At 52.1% G+C, this 21,756-nt stretch overlaps 1 protein-coding gene across 1 annotated transcript; it reads right to left on the bottom strand.

The window, feature by feature from the left end:
* Window positions 1-1,036: 1,036 nt before the first annotated feature.
* A3GALT2 (alpha 1,3-galactosyltransferase 2) lies at window positions 1,037-21,020 on the bottom strand. Its single transcript, XM_045782165.2, has 5 exons — window positions 19,977-21,020; window positions 3,798-3,881; window positions 3,507-3,596; window positions 3,098-3,235; window positions 1,037-2,326 (listed from the first exon to the last, which is right to left on the bottom strand). Exons 1-5 carry the CDS (start codon window positions 19,997-19,999, stop codon window positions 1,639-1,641), a joined length of 1,023 nt encoding a protein of 340 aa, XP_045638121.1. The 5' UTR covers window positions 20,000-21,020; the 3' UTR covers window positions 1,037-1,638.
* Between the last annotated feature and the right edge of the window lie 736 nt (window positions 21,021-21,756).

Genomic DNA, 21,756 nt, shown 5'->3' with positions numbered 1-21,756 from the left:
CAGGAAGGTCTCCACCCACAGCGTGCAGCTGCCCCAGCCCAGCACCTGGAAACCCTTGCCTGTGCCATCATTTCCTCTTCAAGACAGGAAATGGCTGTTCTTTTGGCAGTGGCTTTGCACTATGAACTTGCTGGAGAAGGGGCAAGCAAGGAGAGGGAGAAGCAAGTTACGTATTTGGGAGCACCACAACCTCTGCAAGGAGGGTGCCTGGCATCCCCACTTGACATCTGAGAAAACTGAGACTCAGCAAAGGTAAGAGACTTGTCCACAGTCACACGCAGAGTGAGAAGAAGAGAGATTCCCACCCGGATCTTACTAGCTTGTGCTCAGGTCTCTCACAGCCCAGGGGTGGTGAAGGTCGGTGTGGGTGGCCCTTGGTGAACACTGCAGGGTAAGGTGGAGGACATGTGCCCACCAGAGGAAGGGATGTGCCACCTCAAAGTCACCAAGCGATAACCTGTTCTTAGGCACACCTAGCCTGTTCTTACCTCTCGTCCAAAATCCAAGTGGCCGTCTGGGTTTTGCTAATCTAGTCTGGGCGGGAGGCCCTGGGGAACTTCCAACTGTCTTTGAGAGGGGAGAGATCTCTTACGTCACATCATCAGTGCGTGGAATCTGCTCGTAAAGATGATCAGATTGTAAAAACCATCAGGGTTGATTTATGCCGGAATTGCTGTCCTTCTGAGGAAGAGCGAGGCTGTTAAAAATGCAAGGTCTGTGAGAACACTACATAAAGGATTCAGGGGACCTGGGGTGAAATCCCACCCTCCCAGGGCCTCAGCGTTCCCAGCTGTCAGGGGACAGTTCAGGCGCTTCCATCTGCTGCCTTCCCGGTCTCCTTGGCACGGTGACCACCGTTCCTGGAGGGCCCGATGATTTCACCCCCTGCTCGGAGCCTGTTTCTTCCCCCTTTGAGGATGAAGACTCTGGATAGCAGTCATGGGTAAGGAAACGTCTCTCCCAGACAGCCCTATTGGCCCCACATGAAGAAAATGGCCTTTTTGTGGACATTGCCCAGGAGAGAGGGCCATAGAGACACTTTTGGAATAATTTTATTACAATATTACTTAAATACGTACAAACTATGCTTGAGGGCAAGGGGAGATGGAAGGGCAAAGCCAAGGACTCAGATGCCACCACGTCTCTCCCGCAGCAGCAGCTTTCTCCTGCTCGTCCAGAACCACTCTCTTTTCGGAGTGAGAGCCAGTCCTGGCTCTGCAGCTGCTGCCCGGACTGACGCACAGATTCTCGGTGTCCTTAGGCAGTTATGTTCCCTTTCTGTGCCTCGGTCACCTTATCAAAAAGGGGGCTGGGGGTTGGTGGTGGGTGACGGTAGCTAAACAGCGCTTCAGGAGGCATGGAATCTAGTAAGGTCAGAGGTGAAAAGTCTAGAGGCAGCCTGGCCGAGGCGCTACTGCCCATTGCCCTTCGTCGTCGTGGTCGGTCGCTGTTGAAAGTGGGGGAAAGGGGATCTTTCCCTTCCAGCGAGAAGCTCCCCAAAGGCCACGATGCTTCTCCCACCGCCACGACCCCAGGGCCGGAACGGGCAGGGCCGTTTGCGTCCGAGCTCTCGCCGCCCTCCGGGGCGCCCGCACGGCTTTGGGGGGGGGTGTCCTCCCTGGGCCTGGCAGGGGGGGCCTAGTCGCGCAGCAGGGCGTACTCCTTGGGCGCCCAGAGCAGGCGCGGCCGGCGGATCTCGGCGCGCCGGCCGATCTCGGGGCTCCAGCAGAACTCGGGCGACAGCACCTTGGCGGGCTTGTGCAGCCAGAAGAACTTGTTGAGGTGGCTCTCGTCGTGCCAGCGCGCCTCCAGGCCGCGCTCGCGGTCCTGCCGCTGGCCCCGCGCGCACTGCGCCGTCAGCCCGCGCAGCGCCGCCACGCTGCCCCCGAACACGGCCGCGTGGTAGTAGAAGTCGCCCTCGCCCGGCGCCAGCGCGGCGGCCGAGCGCGCGTCGCGCTCGTAGGGCAGCAGCCGCCGCGGCCAGTGGTAGTGCCAGGCGTGCAGCTGCGCCACCGACTCGGCCAGCACCTCGGGCCCGAAGGCGCCGCGGAAGTGCTGGTCCACGTCCATGCAGAGCACGAAGTGCGCCTCGCGGCCCAGCCGCCCGCCCAGCGCCTCGTGCAGCGTGCGCATGCGCTGCATGGACACGTCCTGCCAGCGCCGCTCGCGGGCCACGCGCTCCACGCGCAGCCGGCGGCCCCGGGCCAGCGCCACGCGGGGCACGGCGGCCGGGCGCTCGGTGAACACGTAGTACACCACGCGCTGGCCCACCATGAAGTGCCGCTCGGCCGTCTCCAGGAAGCGCGCCAGGTACTTCTCCAGGTACCTGCCGGGCGGCGCGGGTCAGTCTGAGCGCCGCGCCGATCCCGATCTCGCTCAGGCTCCCCGCCCCGGTCCCCCTCCACTCCACAACCCTCCAACCGTAGCCTTCACGGCGGGCACGGATGATTGCTCGCCTCTGCTGCCCAGAGGGGCCCTGGGTTCCTTCCCTTGAACGTGGGCTCCCACGACCTGCCTGCGTCAACGGGTGCCGCGGCGGAGAGGCTCTGCCGGCCCCGTGGACGGCTGGCAGCGTTCGCCTTTGCCCCGTTAGGGCTCTGAGCCTTCGCTTACGAAGTCCCAGACCCTTGAGGCCGCAGGGACGTGAGGAAGCCCAGCTAGCTCCGCAGATGGCTGCGTGGAGGCAGGTGCCCCACCGGTGTTCAGCAGTCGGCCATCCCAGTGGAGGCTCAGACCCTGGGGAGCAGCGAGGAGCCCTTCCTACCGAGCCTTGTGGGAATTCCAGCCCACAGAATCCTGAGCTATAGTAACAGCTGTTTTCAGTCACTGAGTTTGTGACAGTTCCTTACATAGATAACCACGATGGTCCCTGGGCGGGTGCCTGTGCTGGGTGGGCTCCATAGTGCTGGTGTCCGGGAAGGAGGGAAAGGGAAAGGACGGTCCTGCCCTCTTCCTGGGAGTCTGGGACAAGAGGTGCTGTCTTTGACTCCCTCATCACTTTGGGATCTTGTGGCCCCCCAGGGTGCCCCACCCCTACGTCATATGCACACGCGTTCCATTCCCTGCCTGGACAGCACCACTCCCCTCCAGGCCTTACCTGCCTACAGCAAAGACAGTCAGACCAATGGTGAGGTTCTGCTGTAGAGCCTCTTGCTGGGCCACAGCTGGGTCGAAGGTGCCATCCCAAATAATGGGGGCCCCCCAGGAGGTACAGGTCAGGACATCAGGCCGGGCCCTGGCAGGGCGGGGATGGAGAGATAGGTCCATTCATCCAGCCATTTGGTGCAAGTTCACTGCCATCTCCCCAGTGCTGGGCCATAGGGCCCCAGAAATGGGTGTGACCCAGCGCCTGCCCCTAGAGATCCCTAGCCTAGATCCAGTACACAGGATTGGGAGATGTAGGACCTGATGGGGCCACCAGAAGGAGTACCTGGCCCTGCTGGGGTGAGGAATGTGAGGAGGCCAGGGACAGAGCCCTGGAGGGTGTGTGGGTGTTAGCTCCTTACCAGGGATTCAGGAGACCCGTGAAGTTGTCTCTCAGCAGGGCCATTCTGGCAGAAGGGCAGACACCCATGGGGATGAGGGCTTCCAGATGCCTGCGGGGTGGGGGCAGCAGTGAGGGAGGGATATGACAGCCAGCGCAGAGCCCTCTCACGTTGCTCTTTACGGGGGGGAGAGCCCACAAGGACAGGTGTGCAGCCAAGAGAGCCACCACCCACCACCCGCCCTTGGACGGGGCCGCTTTAACCCTGATCCTGCTGGTTCCCACGTTGAGTGCTGGGGGAAGGGGGTTGTACCTGACTAGAGGGAGCCCATACTGGAGCAGCCCTAAGAGGCCAAACGCAAGCAGGATCAGCCAGCAGAAGACTCTCTTCCAGGTCCTGGGTGGTGGGGAAGGGCGTTAGCAACTCATTTATATATACACATACACGTGAGAAATTATTTACGTAATTTTAATGTTTCATGTTATTTATTTTTTTTAATACAAATGTATCCCATTCGCATGGTACAGGCACTCAAAGGTACAAAAGAGTATATACAGTGCAGTCTTTCCTGGTCCCCGCCACTCAGCTGCTCTGCGTGAAGGTAAGCCAGTACGACTCTTTCCTTGTGCCTCCTTCCAGAAGTGGTCTGTGCATGTACAGGCAAATATAAATACGGTAGCAATTCCTCCCTGCCCCCTTCCCTCCCCCGGCTCAGCGGGAGCACAGTAGATATGCTGTTCTGCACCTTGCATTTTCCACTGCCTCCCCTGACCACTGTCTTTGAGGTTATTCCCTCTCAGTCCCTGAAGTGCTTTCTCACCCTTTTCCCCATCTTCCCAATATGCCATTGATTGCGTAAAGCTCAGCGATGAGAGCGAGGCCTCCCACAGCACTAGCTCAGTATACCCTGACTGTTGCTGTCACTATTACTCCTGGGCAGACCCCCACGAGCTCCTGGACAGCCTCCCAACTCCAGTCTCGGCCCTACACATCCTTCCGAAGTCTAGCTCCCCGAGGCTCTTTCAACAAGCCTGCCAGGTCAGGCGCTCCTGCCTCCTGGCCTTTTCGGCTACCCCACCTGGCCACGCCTCGGCAGCCGTACCTAGTAGCTCGCCCGGAGAGGCATCATGCGGTGGCGTGTGCGCGCTGTACCCACCTGCGCGCCGTCTCAGCACATGGGACCTCCTTCTGTTCAGTTGGCCAAGCCAGAAACCCGGCTGCTCCCCATGTCCTCCCTCTCCCTCACCCCCGTCTGCTGTCAGGTTGACTTGGCCTCCTTGATGCCCCCCCCGCCGCTCAGCTGCTGCTGTGCCCCCGGCCCCCACAGTGACCCCGCCTGCCCACGTCTCACCGGGATCATTGTGGCACCAACTTCTGTGCTCCCAGTCACTTCCTGCACGGCCCCCAAAGCCATCCTGTAAAGTGCCCACCTGCCTTAACCGTGTCCACATCACATGACCAATCATCCAAGAAGAAATGCACGGAGGAGGCAAATACATGCGGAAATGTTCACCCTCACTAGTAACCAAAGACATACAAATTAGAACAGGCTGGCATGTTTTACCTGTAAAATGAGCTTTTTAAAAAGAAATAAAAACAGCGGCGCTGCAAGGATGCAGCGAGGTAGATGTACTCTTAGACTGCTGGCGGGGACAAAGGTTGCTAGATCTTTTGTGGAAAGCTCCTTAGCTCTGGGAACTGAAGCCTTCACTGTTCGTCCCCTTTAATCCAATCACCCCAACTTGGGGGAGCCCGTTCAAAGATCATGGGCAGCGTGGAAAAAGCTGATGCATCAAGATGTTCACGAGTTTCTGCTTATTCCTGCATTCACCTGATATTTACTGGGCCCAGGCTCAGAACCTAGCACTTGCTAGGTCAAGGATTCTGGGGTGAGCGAGGCACAGACCTCGTCCTCGAGGAATGGAGTCAGGAAGATGTGGGTGGCCAGGACGAGAGGGGATGGGTCAGATGACAGGCCACAAAGAGATGAATAGAACACAGCACAGTAAAGGCTGCAATTAGCATAAATACAAGATGCTGTGAGGGCAAGTTGGAGGGTGGCAACAGAGCCTTGACAAATGGGGAGGAAGTCAGGGAGGCTTCCTGGGAGAGGTGGCCTCTAATGATGAGAAGTTATCCAGGCAAAGAAGGCAGCAGAGCAGGGAGGGAGGCCTATGAGAAGAAAACAACAATGTACAAAGTGAGAGAAAGCTAGGGGTGTGCATGGCCCTGCGGGCCATTCTGCAGGGTGGAGTGCAGGCGCGGAGTGGGGAGAGGTGAGGCTGCGGGGAAGCCAAAGCCAGATCACACCCCACCTGCATTCTAGGCTGAGGGGTTTGGGCTTCATCTTGAGGAACATAGGGAGCCCTGAAAGATACTTCTTCCAGAGAGTGATGTAGTTAGATTTTTATTTGAAAAAAAATATTGCATCTGAACTGTTGAGCCTGGACACTGGGGATGGGGGAGCATGGCTGGAGGCAGGAAGGCAGGCTCCAGGCCACTGCCAGCCCTCGCGGGGTAGGGGGGAGTTATCTAGTGGCGGTGTGAGCCAGGGTGGCGGTGGTGGGGTGGGGAGGAGTAGGGTGGTGAAGGACTGTCAACGCAGTGGGCTGGGCAGGACTTGGTCATGGTTCGAGGGCCAGGGGCTAGAAGGAGACAAAGCCTGAGTGTCCGGTGGGGTGGGGAGAGGAGTGAGTGGAGGTGCGGTGGTGGAGGCAGGGGGCAGGGGTGACTTCCCAGAAGTGTGGCTGGAAAGAGAAAGGAGGATGGGAACTGGAGGGGGCTGAGGGGCTGGGATTGGTGGAGGGGCGTGTGTTTCTTTTATGAAAGGCACTTGGGCTTGGTTGGATCCTGCCTGGAGGCAGCATGGAGAAGGCCTTATGTGGGCTGCGGAAAAGGCCCCAGCAGCCAGCCCACGGACTGACTAAATAACCCTTTACTGATGACTCTGTGGTCACATGGAAAAATGCTTACGCAAGAAGCTTCGATGAAAAAAAAGGCAGGTTCTAAAACTGATGGGCAGTATCATAATTTAGCACGAATTAAAACATGCACCAGAAAGTAAGACTAAAAAGGAAAACTTAAAAGTGTCTATGGAGTAAGTTACAGTAGGGTTTTTTCCCCCTTTATTTTTCCCTTCCAGTTGTTTGCAATGTGCGTATATTGCTTTTTTAATGAAGGAAAAACACAGAGTTAGCAATTTAGAAAAACAGCAACCACAGCCTTCCTACTGCTGGCAAGATCAAGTCTACACCTCTTAGCCCCGTCCAGGGAGCCTTGAGAATCCGGCTCTTTCGCTGTCACATTTGAAGTGCTCTCGCCTGAGCTGGCTTTCCCACCTCTAGAGCCGGATACTCACCGCGGGCAGACCAAGGACGGTCTTGCAGATTTGACAAAGCAAATGGGCGTCAGCAACCCCAGTGCTGACGGGCGGGGAACTGGATGAATGAGCGACAGAAAGCATCTGTGCCACGGAGAGCCGCACGACCCCCAAAAAGGGCGAGGTGGATGTATGCCTAACCTCTGGAAAAGAGGTCCCGATGTATTAAGTGGAAATGGAAGTAACAGGAGTGTAGACAGAAGCAGATCTCACTTCCGGGGGGGAAAGCCCCTGCACGTCCGCGCCCGGGCATTTACGGACGTGCCTGTCTGCGGTCTTGTGTAAACAGGCAGGAGAAGCATTGTCCGGTGGAAGTACAATGGGAGCCACACGTAGAAACCGAAATTCTCTAGTAGTCACATAAAAAATGTGAAAAGAAGCCGCTGAAATGAATTTTAATAATACTTTAACCCAATATTTCCAAAATATCCTTTCAACATACAATCAATATAAAAATTACGGAGAGGTTTTATATTCTTGTTTTGTACTAAGTCTAAATACTTCTGTTGTAATTAAAGAACAACAGGCCCCAAACGGAGTCACTCCTACTAAGCCCCGATCAGCGAACCAAACCGGTTAGCACTTAACCTAAGTGCAGCGGAATTTGGCCCAGAAATGTACCTTCAACCGGTCAGTCTGGGATTACTGGTCAGCCCTAGTGAGATCCTCTGCCTGCTAGACCCCTGCCCTCCCCCAAAGGAAAGTGACCCTGCTTGAAACAGTCCACTCTTTGCTAGAAGCTTCCTTTCCTCCACCCCCTCCTGCCTAGAAAAGCCTTCCATTTTGTACAGCTCCTCGGAGCTCCTTTCTGTCTGCCGAGATGAGATCTGCCGGATTCATGAATCATTAAATAAAGCCAGTTCCGTCTTCAAATGTACTCAGCTGAATTTTGTTTTTTTAACAGATTGGGTGGCACTGACGGGATCAAAGGAGACTGTGGTGGCTTTGGGGACAGTGAGAAACACAGGCATGGTACCCATGAGCCCTCTGAATTCTTTCTCGCTGTTTCTGAGGGCCTCGGGTGAGTCCCCCTGGTTCTGAGCTCCACTGTCTTGGCATCAAGCTCCGGATCTCATTGGCTCTCCAGTCTGGGGCTGGGCAGCTTGAGCTAGCAGAGGGTTCCACCCCGCACCCAAGCCCCAAGCCCTCGGTTTAGTTGGCAATCCCCCCATCTGATTGGAACCCCCAGCACTTTGGTTCTGTCCCAGATTCCACCCTGGGGCCCGCTGGTGGCAGCTGCAGGTCCCCGATCGAATGGAGTCCGTCTGTAGTCCCCATGCTTTGGGCTCTGTGAGTCAGGCCTCCCCCCGGTCCCCACTTCCACACTGGGAATTGCTGGTGGTGCACACAGGCCTTCTGTCCGCCAGTCTGCAGATGACTGCTGGTGTCCACAGGCCCACGGCTGTGGTCACTGTTGGTTTCTGTTAACACGTACGTAAGGTAAAGGCTGTTGCTAGTGGGAGTCTCAGAAGCCAAAAAGCTGCAAAAATTGGTGGGCATGGATCAAGCATTTAAAAACTGTTAAAGCACTTGCTACCTAACCTGAAAACTCATGTGTTAACGTTAGGTTAAGGTACTAGGTCTCCCACCAACCTCAAAGTTTCCTTGCAACAAGGTACACTGTAAACATCACACGGTCCCCAATCCAGCAGCACATCCCCGTCAGATATTAGTTTGGTTCTCAGAGACCCAAAGGCTTTATTATTATGACACATAATAATAACTAATAATGATAATGGCATCCGTAAATTCCAGAGGCGAGCACACCATCTTCCAGCACGCTGACTTATTTTATGTCTAAGAACTGCGGTTCTGAAAGCTACTGATAGCTACAAAATGGCACAGTCTTACTAAAGTAACCTAGAATTACGGTTGCCATTATGGAGAACGTTCCATTTAGACAAGATCCCTCATGTAAGAAGCGCACGTACAAACAGGGGTTCCCAGGGGTGCCTGGGTGCTCAGTTAAGCAGCTGACTCTTGATTTCTGCTCAGGTCATGATCTCAGGGTTGTGGGATCGAGCTCCACATTGAGCTCCACGCTCAGCTTGTCTGCTTAAGGTTCTCTCTCTCTCCCTCTCCCTGCTACCCACTCTCTCGCTTTCTCAAATAAATCTTAAAAAAAAAAAAAAAAGGTAAGGGTTCCCAAATTGATCAAACCAACTGAGTGGCATACCTATTTTAACTGGTATACGAAAGCTTTCCAAAGGCTTCAAGATTCCAGAATAGCTTCATGAAAAAAATTCACTGCAAAAGGCCAATGAAAATTTAGATACAAGATCATAAACGGAAGTCTGCCAAGCCATCAGTCTTACAGCTACAAGGGCCGCAAGGCCAGAGACTTAAAATAGCACCTGGGCCTCCCACGTTGCACCTTCCTAGGGGCCCATCATTAAAACGCTGGCCCAGGGATCAGTTGTAATCAGTGGAGAAGCTGGAAAAGACGTTGTCCTCAAAGGCCCTGTGCAAAATTTCCAACATCAACGTGAATGTCCTAGTATCTACCTCCAAAGGTGGTCCCCCATATAGGCCCCTTCCAGAGCTGACAGGTCTTCCAGGGATTCTCTCCCGCACTGCTACCAATAATTCCTTCAAACAGGAAAGGGGAAACCAAAGTTAAAAATGGTAACAAGTGGCCAAATTCTGGTAGATACTGGAATTAGACCCTCTACTTTAAACCTCACTCACAGGGCGCCCGGGTGGCTCAGTTGGTTAAGCGTCCAACTCTTGATCTCAGCTCAGGTCTCGATCTCAGGGTCGCGAGTTCAAGCCCTGTGTTGGGCTCCACAATGGGCCTGGAGCCTACTTAAAAAAACAGACCTCACTTGGGGCCTGCAAGTGGGATCCTGGGAAAGACTGAAAGAAGCCGGCTAAAGGTGAGAATATCCTTACCAGAGTCAGCTCTCCTGGATCTCTTAGTACCCGGGAGAAAGAGAAAAACAAGTTTTCACATTGTCCCTTCCTTCCCAAATCCAGGCCATTGGTTATGATCTTGGGGAATGGCTCTAGATTTTGTGAAGATAGTATCTCTTGCACCCTCGTTGAGGATACCTCTTGGGCTCATGGGGTTGTTTTGTACTGCGAGTTTGTCCTGGCTGAAACCTGGCAAGATATTTGAAAGGATTTATTTTTTTAAGATTTTATTTATTTATTTGAGAGAGAGACAGAGAGCGTGAATGGTGGAGAGGAGCAGAGGAGAAGCAGACCCGCCGCTGAGCAGGGAGCCTCTCGCAGGGCTCGGTCCCAAGACCCCGAGATCATGACCTGACCCTAAGGCAGACCCTTAACCAACCGAGGCACCCAGGTGCCCTGATATTTGGAAGGATTTAATAGCTCTGTGGTCATAAATTTGGGCAAATTGGAAGCTGATATTCAGAGCCGGATACGAATTTTTTCTAGACTTTCTCCCTTAAGCTAAATGTACTTGGTGGGAAAGAAAATCTTTCCAACATGGGTGGATGGGCATGTCAGTCCTCGGAGGTCCTCCGGGCTACAACGCCTTTCTCTGAGGAGTTAGAAGTAACTATCCTTATCCTGCAGATCTTTCCAAGACCGGAAATGCAGCTCTAGAAACAACCCAAAGCCCACCCATTCCAGGGCGCCTGACTGGCTTAGTTGGTAGAGCACGGGACTCGATCTCCGGGTCCTGAGTTCAAGCCCCACGTTGGGCATAAAGCTTACTTTACAATGGAATGGAATAGACTAGACTAGACTAGGGGCACCTGGCGGGCTCAGTTGGTAGAGCCTGTGACTCTTGGTCTCTGGGTTGAGTTGGAGCCCTAGCCCCACATTGAGTCTAGCGATTATTTAAAAAAATCAAATCAAAGTCCACCCTTCTTTTTGACAATTAACCTCGCCCCTATTTGTCTCCGAAGGCCTGTGAGTACTGTAAAAATTCTGGCCTAAGGGAACACGTGTCCTTCTTGGAGGAGTCTGCCTTCTCCCCCTGTGCCTTTGAGAGGTAATCTACCTAGCCTCCGCCCAGGAACTCTCCTCTTCCGGTTTCCGCCACCTCCTCGAAACGCAGACTTCTGGGAAGTACAGTTGACCCCTGAACAGGGGGTTAGGGGCCCTGATTCTGCCCCCCCCCCACTGCAGTAAAAATCTACGTATAATTTTTGACTCCCCCCAAATTTAACTGCTAACAGCCTACTATTGACCGGAAGCCATACTGATAGATAATATAAACAGTTAGCACAGACTTCGTATGCTGTGGGTATTATATGTTGTGTTCTTACAGTAAAGTAAGCTAGAGAAAAAGAAAATGTTACTTGAAAAATCATAAGGAAGGGAAAATATTTACAGTCCTGTTTTTATTTATTGGAAAAAATACATCAGAAGTGGACCCGTGCAGTTCAAAGCCATGTTGTTCAAGGGTCAACTGTAATTCTTAGCAGAGGGGGAAAAAAGGAGGAACGAGGCTTGTAAAACATAGAAACGGCTGTAGACATTCCCTTGCCCCAAATCTAGTCCACAGCTTCTATCCGATTACTTGTCAAGGACAAATACAAATCTTCAGTGTCTTCTCCAGAAATACTAATAAAAAGCTGTAGCCATCAGAGCAGCTAAGCTTAACTTATTCCAGCTCTCCTTTTATAACCCAGTGAATTTTGTATCATCCTGGTTTCGTGGCTGAAGTTTTATTTTAATTTTTTATTTTTTGAGAGAGCGAGAGAGAATCGTGAGCAGACTCCACACCCAGCGCGGAGCCCAACTCAGGGCTCCATCTCGCCGTGCTGAGATGGTGACCTGAGCCGAAATCAGGGGTTGGACGCTGAACGGACTGAGCCACCCAGGTCCCCCTTGTGGCTAAAATTTTAAAACAAAAGCCTTAACGTCTCTGCATCCGTCTATGCGATCAGAGTGTTCTAGAAGCGTGTATATTCTATCACCAACAGTACTGCCAAAATTAATTTGTCAAAGAGCTCTACTTAACTGGCTTTAAAAAATTAAGCACTTCTATGAATTAAGTATTCCCGAAATTCTCAGACATGTAATAGAAAATAACCTGAATGCTTTTCAGGTTCATGGGATCTGGGAAAATATTCAGTATTAAAGCTAGTTTAAGTTTGGCTCAATTAAAATGGGTACGTCTTTAGAGTTATCAGCATTAAATACCAAACAGACACAAAACTTTTATTCTCCTTGGGTTTTACTAGTAAGTTCATATCTCGGTTACAAAATTGGTCAGCCTGAAAAATAACCCAGAATGATAACCGACTTTGTCCAATGTCTATAATGACGTTTCTGCAGGTAGTCTTAACATAACTATTAAGAATAAGTGATTTAAATCGATATAAATGGGATAAGAGTTTCTAGGTGAACTTTCCAGCAAACAGTTTCCAAAATCTTCTGACTCCTCAAAACCTTAAAGTCTTGCTAACTTAAGTGATGAGTTAAGTCAAATTCATTGAGTATCTAGACCATCTCAATATAAAATAAAATAAAATTAAATAAAATAAAATAAAATAAAATTAAATTAAATTAAATTTAAAAAAATAAAACAGCATGTGCCCCATTGGAAAATTTATTAGGAGGAACATATGCTTTTAGGAATATGAAATATATTCATAAAATTGCCAGTAACAGCCCATTCACAATTGTTTAAAGCTACCAGAAATAATAATGTTCTCTGTATGAAAGGAAAGCAGGATGTGCATTTTTGGTAAGGGAAGGTACGAGGAATGGAAATGCATTTTTGTTGAGGGAAAAGAAAGTAATTTTGTCCTAAAAGGAAGGCTGGTTATTCGGAATGGGAAAGAGAAAAAACAGGATGAAATCTGAATGTAAAAAAGACGGTGGCAGATGGTGTGTAGAAGAGGAATCTTGGGAAGAGGATTTTATGTGTGGTCAAGACGGCTGGGCAGGAGTGAGTGTACGTTTAACAAACGGATTAATGAATGTTAATCCCCAAAGCGAAAGCACACAGGTACAAAGTTAGAATTGGTTTCCTCTCCGTTAAAAGGACGAAGTTTTCTTAGACTATAGGTCTACAGGTGATAAGAGATTGTACAGGTTTTTCTTTACCTTTAAGTAACCTGCCTGGAAAACACAGACTTTGTGTCCTCTCAAAATAATTTCCCATGTGTCATATCAGATCTCCGGGTACTTAAGAAAACGCACGCTTCTCTGTTAGAAAAGCTCGGGGCTTGTTTCTGTTTTAGGACCCTGAGCTCTAGGTATTTGTCTGCAGACTCTCCAATTGTCACTATGGTTAAATAGATTACCAAGTTATGCTTCACGATGACCGACGATCTTATTGGACCAAGTTTTTTAAAACCCCTCTATATTTTTGGGGGCGCCTGGGTGGCTCAGTTGGTTATGTGTCTGACTTTTGATTTCGGCTCGGGTCATGATCTCAGGGTCCTGAGACAGAGCCCTGCGTGGGACTCTGCGCTCAGCGTGGAGCCTGCTTGAGAATCTCTCTCCCTCTGCCCCTCCCCTCTTAAAAAAAAAAACCACCAAAACCCCCCCACAAACCCTTTGATATCTTGTACAAACTCTGTGCCCCACAATGTAATTTTAAAGGAAGTCTTTTTTAAAAATTTTTTTCTTTTTAGGGGCGCCTGGGTGGCACAGCGGTTAAGCATCTGCCTTCGGCTCAGGGCGTGATCCCAGCGTTATGGGATCGAGCCCCATATCAGGCTCCTCCGCTATAAGCCTGCTTCTTCCTCTCCCACTCCCCCTGCTTGTGCTCCCTCTCTCGCTGGCTGTCTCTATCTCTGTCAAATAAATAAATAAATAATCTTTAAAAAAAATAAAAATAAAAATTTTTTTCTTTTTAAATTTTTTTATCATTATATTTTGCCAATTTTTTTTTTAAGATTTTATTTATTTATTCAACAGAGATAGAGACAGCCAGCGAGAGAGGGAACACAAGCAGGGGGAGTGGGAGAGGAAGAAGCAGGCTCCTAGTGGAGGAGCCTGATGTGGGGCTCGATCCCGTAACTCCGGGATCACGCCCTGAGCCGAAGGCAGATGCTTAACCGCTGTGCCACCCAGGCGCCCCATATTTTGCCAATTTAATTACAATATGTGTTAGCGTGGATCTGCTTTTGTTTTTGTTTTTGTTTTTAAAGATTTCATCCATTTATTTGACAGAGAGAGAGACACAGCGAGGGAGGGAACACAAGCAGGGGGAGTGGGAGAGGAAGTAGCAGGCTCCCTGCCAGTGGAGCAGGGAGCCCAATGTGGGTCTCGATCCCAGGACTCTGGGATCACACCCTGAGCCGAAGGCAGACACTTAACAACTGAGCCACCCAGGCGTCCCTAAAGGAAGTCTTTTTAACCTGAAAGTAACTTTGAGATTTTCCACAGGATCCTTGGAAAAACTGCAAAAGAATTATTCTCTCTCCTTACAAAAAGAGATGTCAAACTCATTAGGCTTATTTGATGTGCTGAATTAAATGGGAAGCATTGTGAAATAAGCAATTGGAAGTCTTCCTTATGTGGTGTTTGTGTAGGTATGTAAGTGTTCCAGAAATTATGTGAAATTCCTGGAAATCTGATATGTCCTGGTTATAATGTTACCAGTCAAAATCCTGGTCATTATCTTAAAATGTGGTATGTTACGGAAATAATCAAATTTCCTTGTCAATTCTATTTGACCACAGCCATTTTTAAGTCCTTTGTCCTTTACAGATGGTACGGTTTTACTCTGATGCGTTTACAGACGTGTGTTTCAGCTTTAAGGAGATTCAGTACAGGTTTCTGATAACTTTAAGATCATAAAACTGAAATGGGGAAAAAGTTCCCGAATTAATAAGGAAACTGGATTCAAGCAGAGCAGGTATTAATTACGTGGGACTGAACGAACAAGGGGTGTGATCATAATTTTTTATGTCTTTTTGTCTGACACATTGCTGGTTCCTTAATGTTTTGTTTGTCCGTATTTAAGGAGATCTTTTTACAGCAATTCAGTAAAGTATACCTCTGTAAACAAAGATGAAACATTTACTTTTTTTTTCCCTACCCGATCCCCTCCCGAATTTGGAAATTCTTGAGTATTCTTTTCATGGCGATATAGTTATTTGCCTAAGTTCTACGAGGATCTGTTGTTGTAATAAGACGCGGTTGGAAGCATTGGTTATATTACCAAGGTTTTGACTGATACGAATTCACCCGAACTGTAGGGATTTCAGATAAAATTTAATGGTGAGTCCTTGGCTTGGCTTGGCTTCCTGCCTCAGAGACTTTTAAACGTTCAATCTGAGATTCCTTATGAAAAATCTCAGCGAAGCGTCTTAGGAGGGGCTTGTACGGTCAACTGCTACTCTTACCGCACTTATATAAATAGGTCGACTTAATCCACACGCACTAGTTTTACTGTGATTATATTTGGCAAATAGGGATAATTGCAGAGAGAAAAAAATATGTTTACGCTTTGTAGACACTAGATTTTAATCCCGTTCCCTGTCGTTGAGGTTCTGTGAAATGCCTGAATAAATGCCTGTGAGATCCTGAATTCTTCTAGTTTCTTCAAGTATCTGGCTACGACTGTCTGAACGAATGTTTCCAAGTTTCTCCCACCTTCTGACTTGGAGTCACGGAGCCCAGAGAATGCCCTGAATCTCCTTGGACGGGGCTAGCCCAGGTCCTCCTCCCTACCCCGATGGCAGCCCGACTGCAGGGACTTGAGCCTCGGGTACCCATCTCACAGCTAAAGAGGGCTCCTGGCCTCTGGGCCTGTGCGGATGGGACCTCCCAGTCAAGCGCACAAGGAGGAGAAGTCGCTGACACCCAGGTGGACGGCTCCCACCCAAGGCAGCAGATCGAGACTTCCGACTTTAAGGGCAAAACCGTTCCTTCTTTTCTTGCTTCCCTTTATTCTAGCATTGGCCGGGAAGGACAACACCTTCATCTGTATCTCCTGGGCCACTGCTAAAGGGAGGTACCATTTCGGACTTGTGGATTTGTCTTTACAAACCCTGATCTGTCCGGGAAGGCAGAATCCACGCACAATGCCACCTCCACGGGAGCGGTTTGTGCTCTGGCAGGGTCTGTCTGTGTGGCGTCTTCGTTCCCTCTGGGCCTTTGAATGCCTCTCATCTAAGAGGGTGAGCTAACTGTGCCCCTACTGTCACCAGCAAACCCAGACAGCCCATTGGTCAGCTCCCCTATATTTTCGTGTCGAGTTAGAGAGGACCTACCAGGAGGCTTGTGTGATTCAGAATTTGCTTCCTTTGGCGGGTCCCTAACTCCCAGGGGCGAAGTGAATACAAATGAGGCTGTGATCCGGCCACGTTCCTTAACTCTTGAAAGTACAGCAAAAATCCATTGTAGAGCTGTAGCCACACTGTGAAAATCCTTAGCCTCCCTGGCCAGAGTTGTTCTTGTTTTTAAGATTTTATTCATTTATTTGACAGGGAAAGAACAGAGTGAGAGAGAGGGAGCACGGGTTGGGGGGCAGAGGGAGAGGAGAAGCAGGCTCCCGGCCGAGCAGGGGGCCCCATGCAGGGCTCGATCCCAGGACCTCGGGATCACGACCTGAGCCGAACGCACACGCTTGACTGACTGAGCCACCCAGGCGCCCCTGCGCAGGGATGAACCCTTCTGGGGAAGTTGAAACTCAGTTCCGGAAGAGCGCTGAGCAAGCCACGTGGCTTAAAACGGTGACCCCTTCTATGGGGTCTTTCTTTGCCTTACTGATTCTGATGGATTTGGGTCTGGGGGCCCAGGGCTCCCGAGTGCTCTCTAGACAGAAGCGTCCTGCTGATGATAATCGCAGTAGTAATCCGGGGGCACCGTCCTCTCTCGGAAGCTTTACACGCACGTTCGAAGCCCCTAACCACCAAGCCAGTGACCTCCCCGAGGCTGGAGCATCAGGAAGGGAATGAAGCGGATGCCCAGCTTACGAAGCGTGAGCCTCAAGTCCCGAGCTGCAAGTGCCACTCAGAGGAGCAGCCTGAGCGGGGAGAGCTTTGCAGGGACGGCTGGGAGTCCGCTCCAAACGGGGGAACTGTTGAGAAGCATCGGGCCCGAGCGGAGCCGCTCAGCGCGCTTTGCCCCATCAGCCAGCCAAGACCGAGCACCCAGCGCAACTGCGGTTCCAGCTTCTCCCAGGAACTTCTAACCAGTCAGTCTGGAATTACCTGGTCAGCCCTAGTGAGGCCATCTGCCTGATAGACAGCCCCCCCTCGCCCTCCCCCAAAGGAAAGTGACCTTGCCTGAAACAGTCCACTCTTCGCTAGAAGCTTCCTTTCCTCCATCCCCTCCTGCCTAGAAAAGCCTTCCATTTTGTACAGCTCCTCGGAGCTCCTTTCTGTCTGCCGAGATGAGATCTGCCGGATTCATGAATCATTAAATAAAGCCAACTGGATCTTCAAACGTACTCAGCTGAATTTTGTTTTTTTTAATGTTGTCTAACAGAAGAAAATAATGTCCGTTTCTTCACACTCCTCTCTCATCCGGCTTCCCCTTTGGCTCAAGTCACCCTGTGGGCCACCCCTACTTCTGGCTGATTGACTTTGACTCAGGGGTTCCCACCACCCCCTCCTCGTGTGCCATGATTTGCTCACAGAACAGCTCACGACACTCGGGGAGGCACTTCTCTTCCATTTCCTGGTTTATTTATGACCCCCCAGATCAAGTACTACATACAGTGACGTCCGGGGGGGTCCAGAGCTCAGGGGCCTCTATCCACGCAGCTGGGAGGTGCCCCCCTCCCAGCACCTGGGTGCATTCCCCACCCCGGAAGCTGTCTGAACAGTGCCTTTCTAGAGTTTTTACAACCCAGTTGTCAGCCCCACCTTGCCTCCCTGGAGGCTGGGGGTGGGGCTGACAGTTCCAAGTCTCTACTCCATGGGTCTTTCGGGGGTTAGCCCCATCCTGACGTCTACCTTAAGTCACCTTAGCATGAACTCAGCTGTGATGGGGGGGGGACTTATTAGGAATAACAAAAGACATGTTCGGTGCCGGGAGCACAGGGAAAAGACCAAAAGTCGTTTTAAACCACACCCTCGATCAGAGTTCCCTCCTGGACCTGGGGTGGGGCTGAATCCCTGCTCCGGGCCTCTGGTGGGACTGTCCTGGGTATCGTGGGTACAGTGACGGAGGACACCTGGGGGTATTGGTGCCACCTGCTCTCTCCACTTGGATGTCTCCCAAGCGGCTCACATTCAATGGTCAAAAAGGAAACCTGCTCCCCACTCAGGTCTCCTCCATCTTGGTCAATGACGTCATGATGTCCTGTGTTCTCTGTGACTGGTTCCAGGTACCCGAGAGGGACCCGGTCCCCTCCCCTCATAGCTGTTAGTCACCGAGCCATCTTGCTTCTGCCTCCCCCCCCAGAGCGCCACGCTCCCTTGTCCCCCCCCCCCCCCCGCAGTGTGCCAGGCTCCCTTGTCCCCACCCCCCAGGCATTCCCACCTCACTGCTTCTCGCCTGGATTCCCTGCGTCTGACTTGACTTTGTATCTTCCCCACCTCTGTTTGCCCTTATTTTCCTACCAACCACCACCAAGCTCCGGAGACTACTTTAATACCCAGCCTCCTTGTGACACCTTCCTTGACGCCCCCCCAACACCTGCCACCAGGCACCCCTTGCACCTGCGCAAACCTCTACTCCAGCACGTGCCCAACTAGACGCTGGATCTCTGCCCCACCAGCTGTGGGGGCCTGTTTTCTTGGACTTTGTATTCTTGGTGCCAAACCCGAGAGCCAGCCTTGTGGTCGGTGGCATTAATGATTGTTCAGTAACGAATGAAGCAATGAACGGCTTCCTTGTCTTCTCTTTCCCCAACTGCGTCTCCTTCTTAAGACTGTTTGCTTCCATGTTAAGTCTACAATCTTTTACGAACAATCCCGGACATTTACGAGGCAGACCCCTCGGCCTGCGGAGGGTTTTATGGCCCTATCTCACGGAGGTCTGCCCACAGGCCCGTGAAGGAGGTGCCGATCGTCTCCACCTCAGGCGGAAACAGAAGCCTTACGCCTTCTGAGGCTTCATTAAGCCTTATGAGGCTCAGGGCGTTACATCACTTGCTCAGGGTCACACAGCTGGTTAAGCCGTGGAGCTGAGGTTTGAACTTCGGTCTGATTCTGAAGCCAGAACACGGCATTTGGGGCTCCTTAAGACCTGGCCCCGGCTCAGCCCTGAGGCTCATCTCCCAAGGGTCCCTGGCCGTGTTGTCCTTCCCCAAGGCACCGCACGTTCCCCCATGTCTCCTGCAGGAAGCTCTCTCCCCTCCCGCACCGAGGGGTGCGGCAAGGCACCGAGCCCCGGGAGGGCGGGCGGCGGCACTACCCGCGAGGGCCCCTCCGGTAAGTCTGTGCTACCGGGGCAGGAAAAGGCTGGAATCGACCTCTCTCGGCCCCCAGCTGTCTTGACCTTTTAGCCAGCCCCCTCCCAACCTGGAGGGGAGGGGCGGGAAGCTGATGCTTATCGTGGGCACTGGGCCTCAGCCAGGGCAGCCAGGCGGAGCTGGCCCCAAGTGGCCTGGCGAGGGCTAGGAGGGCGCCCTGATCTAGGCCCGTGGTAGGCACCTGCCTGCTCCTGCTGCCTCCTCCCAGGCCCCGGCTCGGGAGCCCTTAGCCCATAGGGGCCTCTGCCTTACCCATTCTTGCACATGCCTTGCTCAGCTATTTTCAAAAGCACACCCTCTGCCCCACCTCCACCTGCAGAAGGGGGTCCCTCAAGCCTAGCCTGTGCTCTAATCCCTACAACCTCCTGGCTTTCAAGAAGGGGTTGAAGATCAATCATTAGTTCTCAAGTGGGAACAGGCTTCAATCCTGGACGGTCAGTGCCAGCGGGACAAGAGAGCGCTCTCGGCTATGGTGGGGGACACAGCCCTCGGTCTTCTTTCTGTCGCTCACCAAGGGGGCTCGGAGCTAAGGAGAGCAAGGGGAGTTACCCAGCTCTCTTGACAAGATCCACGAGGTCTCCTAGGATGCAGTCTGCCCCGCACCCCACTCTGCCCCACAGACCGTCTCTACCCCTCGAGTGATGTCCCCTTTCAGCGTCCCCTTCTCCCAGGGTCAACATGGCTCAGCTGGTACTCAGCGGGCCAGCCTCCGTGCCTCGTCCTGGACTGTTCTGGCCACCAGGCTGGACTCCTCCCAGGTTAGATGTCCTGCCCCATCTTCCCCCACACACTAGCAGTGTCCCCAACTCACCTGAGTCTCTCCTTGAGAGCCATGTCGAGAAGCTGGCAAGACAGTCGGCCAAGAAGAACCCTCCAGCTCGGAGCCAGGGAAGAAATGACTAGTTCCTGGTGACTGGGACAAAGCGGCTCCTGGCCATCTGTCAGAAACCACACCCACAGGCGCAGGCAGAGATGAGCTGCCCCGAGACGGACTCCCCTGGGGGCGGTGCCTGCTGGAGGAAGCTGGCCCCAGGATGGGGGGCCAATCACCTGGAAGAAGGTGGATCTGAGTAAGGCCAGCTCTGGTTGGCCGGAGGCTGAGCTCTTATTTTGTGTTGACCTCTCTTACCTGCCCAGGGTCCCTGTGCTCCGCCGGGTCTTGGATCCCTGGGTGTCCTGGAGCCTCTGTGGGTCGGGCTGCGGTGTTTGCCATCCTGGGAAAACCCTGTTCTGCACGGAGCTTCAGCCAGATCTCAAGGGCACTGGTTGCCTGATTGTGACCTTGGAAAACTCACCATAAAATGGGGTACACACACCAGTCACCCAGGACAGTGTAGGAGCCGCGCAAGCTCGAGGATATGAAACGGTTCTGTGAGGTTTACACTGGGCAGGGTTTTTAAAAGTGCAGATTGTGAGCCTTCAGAAATCAGTTTTGTGGATCATGGATCGTGACCAAGGTTTAAAATGTATGAACAGGAAGAGAATTGAAAAGAAAATATCAGAATGTACGTAAGGGTAGGTATTGTGTTGGTGCTTCAGATATCTATATTTAAGTACGTGTATGAGAGTGGGAAACGTGTTTTTTTTAAAACCGTGGCGCATGATCAAAAAAACGTCTGCAAACTTCTATGTAAAGTGTAAACAACAGGAACAAATACAGGTTTTCCTGCTCTCTGAAAGAAGTGTTCTTTGTGAAAACTTCCAGCAGCAGAAGCGACGTAAAGTGAAGACAGTTTAATTTAATCGTTAATTTATGTGGGAGGTTTTTCAGTGTTCCAGACCTGACAAGTAAGCCGTTTTAGGCTTTCTGCTACTTCAGGACGCACTTTGCTAACAGAAACACAAACGGAGGTGCAGGCAGGGGCTCCCCGACAGCGCGCAGGGCCTGGGGGCTGAGATGCCCAGCGGCCCGGGAGGGAGCGCCGCCTCCAGCAGCGGCTCGCTGCCCAACAGACGCTGAACAAGGTATTTTCACTTTTTGCCTTTTTTCAGAGAAGCAAAAACCCTCTGGGGATTTGTCTTGGTCCTGAAAGCAGGGACTCAAGTAGGTCTTTTGTGAAAGCGAAGTGGCCTAACCGAGCTTTCGCAAGCAAGGCGATGCCTGGGTTCCGAGCATCACCCTTCACACACACAGAAGGAACGGGCCGCGGCAGCCAGGCCCCTGCCCTTCACCGCATCCTAGCCCCCGAGGAGTTTCGGGGCCCTCCTCCCTTGCCACACGGGTAAGAACAAACTCGGGAGAGGCCCGGCTTTGACTTTCCCCATAAAGGGAAAGGGGAGGGCGGTTCAGGGTGCAGAGACTTGCCGAGACCCGCCGGGACCTCAGGGCGCCTGCCTAGCGGGGCCCCACACCCTCCCCCTTTCCCGGAGCCTCGGGCCCTGGCCCTGGCCCCGCAGCCCCTCCAGCCCTGGCTCTGCCCTCTGGGTCATTAGAACCACCGGCCGGCTCCTCCTCCTCCCGGTACTAGTTACAATTTAACTGGCTTTCCAGAGGGGTGTTATCGACCTCCTGGAAGTCATTGTGCCTAATCTTCCTGGGCCCCACCCTTGGAGACGGATTCGGCGAGCTGGGGCCCAGGTCTTGAACCCAT

The sequence above is a fragment of the Ursus americanus genome, chromosome 33, assembly GCF_024610735.1.
Source record: "Ursus americanus isolate L20-20 chromosome 33, mUrsAme1.1.p, whole genome shotgun sequence".
Classification (NCBI taxonomy): domain Eukaryota; kingdom Metazoa; phylum Chordata; class Mammalia; order Carnivora; family Ursidae; genus Ursus; species Ursus americanus.
Note: the sequence above shows the minus strand (reverse complement) of the source record. Positions and strands in the feature narration are given on the sequence as shown.

Bases quoted from the DNA above. Each gene is read 5' to 3' on its own strand.
- A3GALT2 (XM_045782165.2), bottom strand. From the start codon at position 19,999: ATGGCTCTCAAGGAGAGACTCAG. The intron at 3,882-19,976 runs GTGAGTTGGGGA...CCCACCACCCAG, and splicing joins GCTCTCAAGGAGAGACTCAG to GACCTGGAAGAGAGTCTTCT. The intron at 3,236-3,506 runs GTAAGGAGCTAA...CCGCCCTGCCAG, and splicing joins ACGGGTCTCCTGAATCCCTG to GGCCCGGCCTGATGTCCTGA.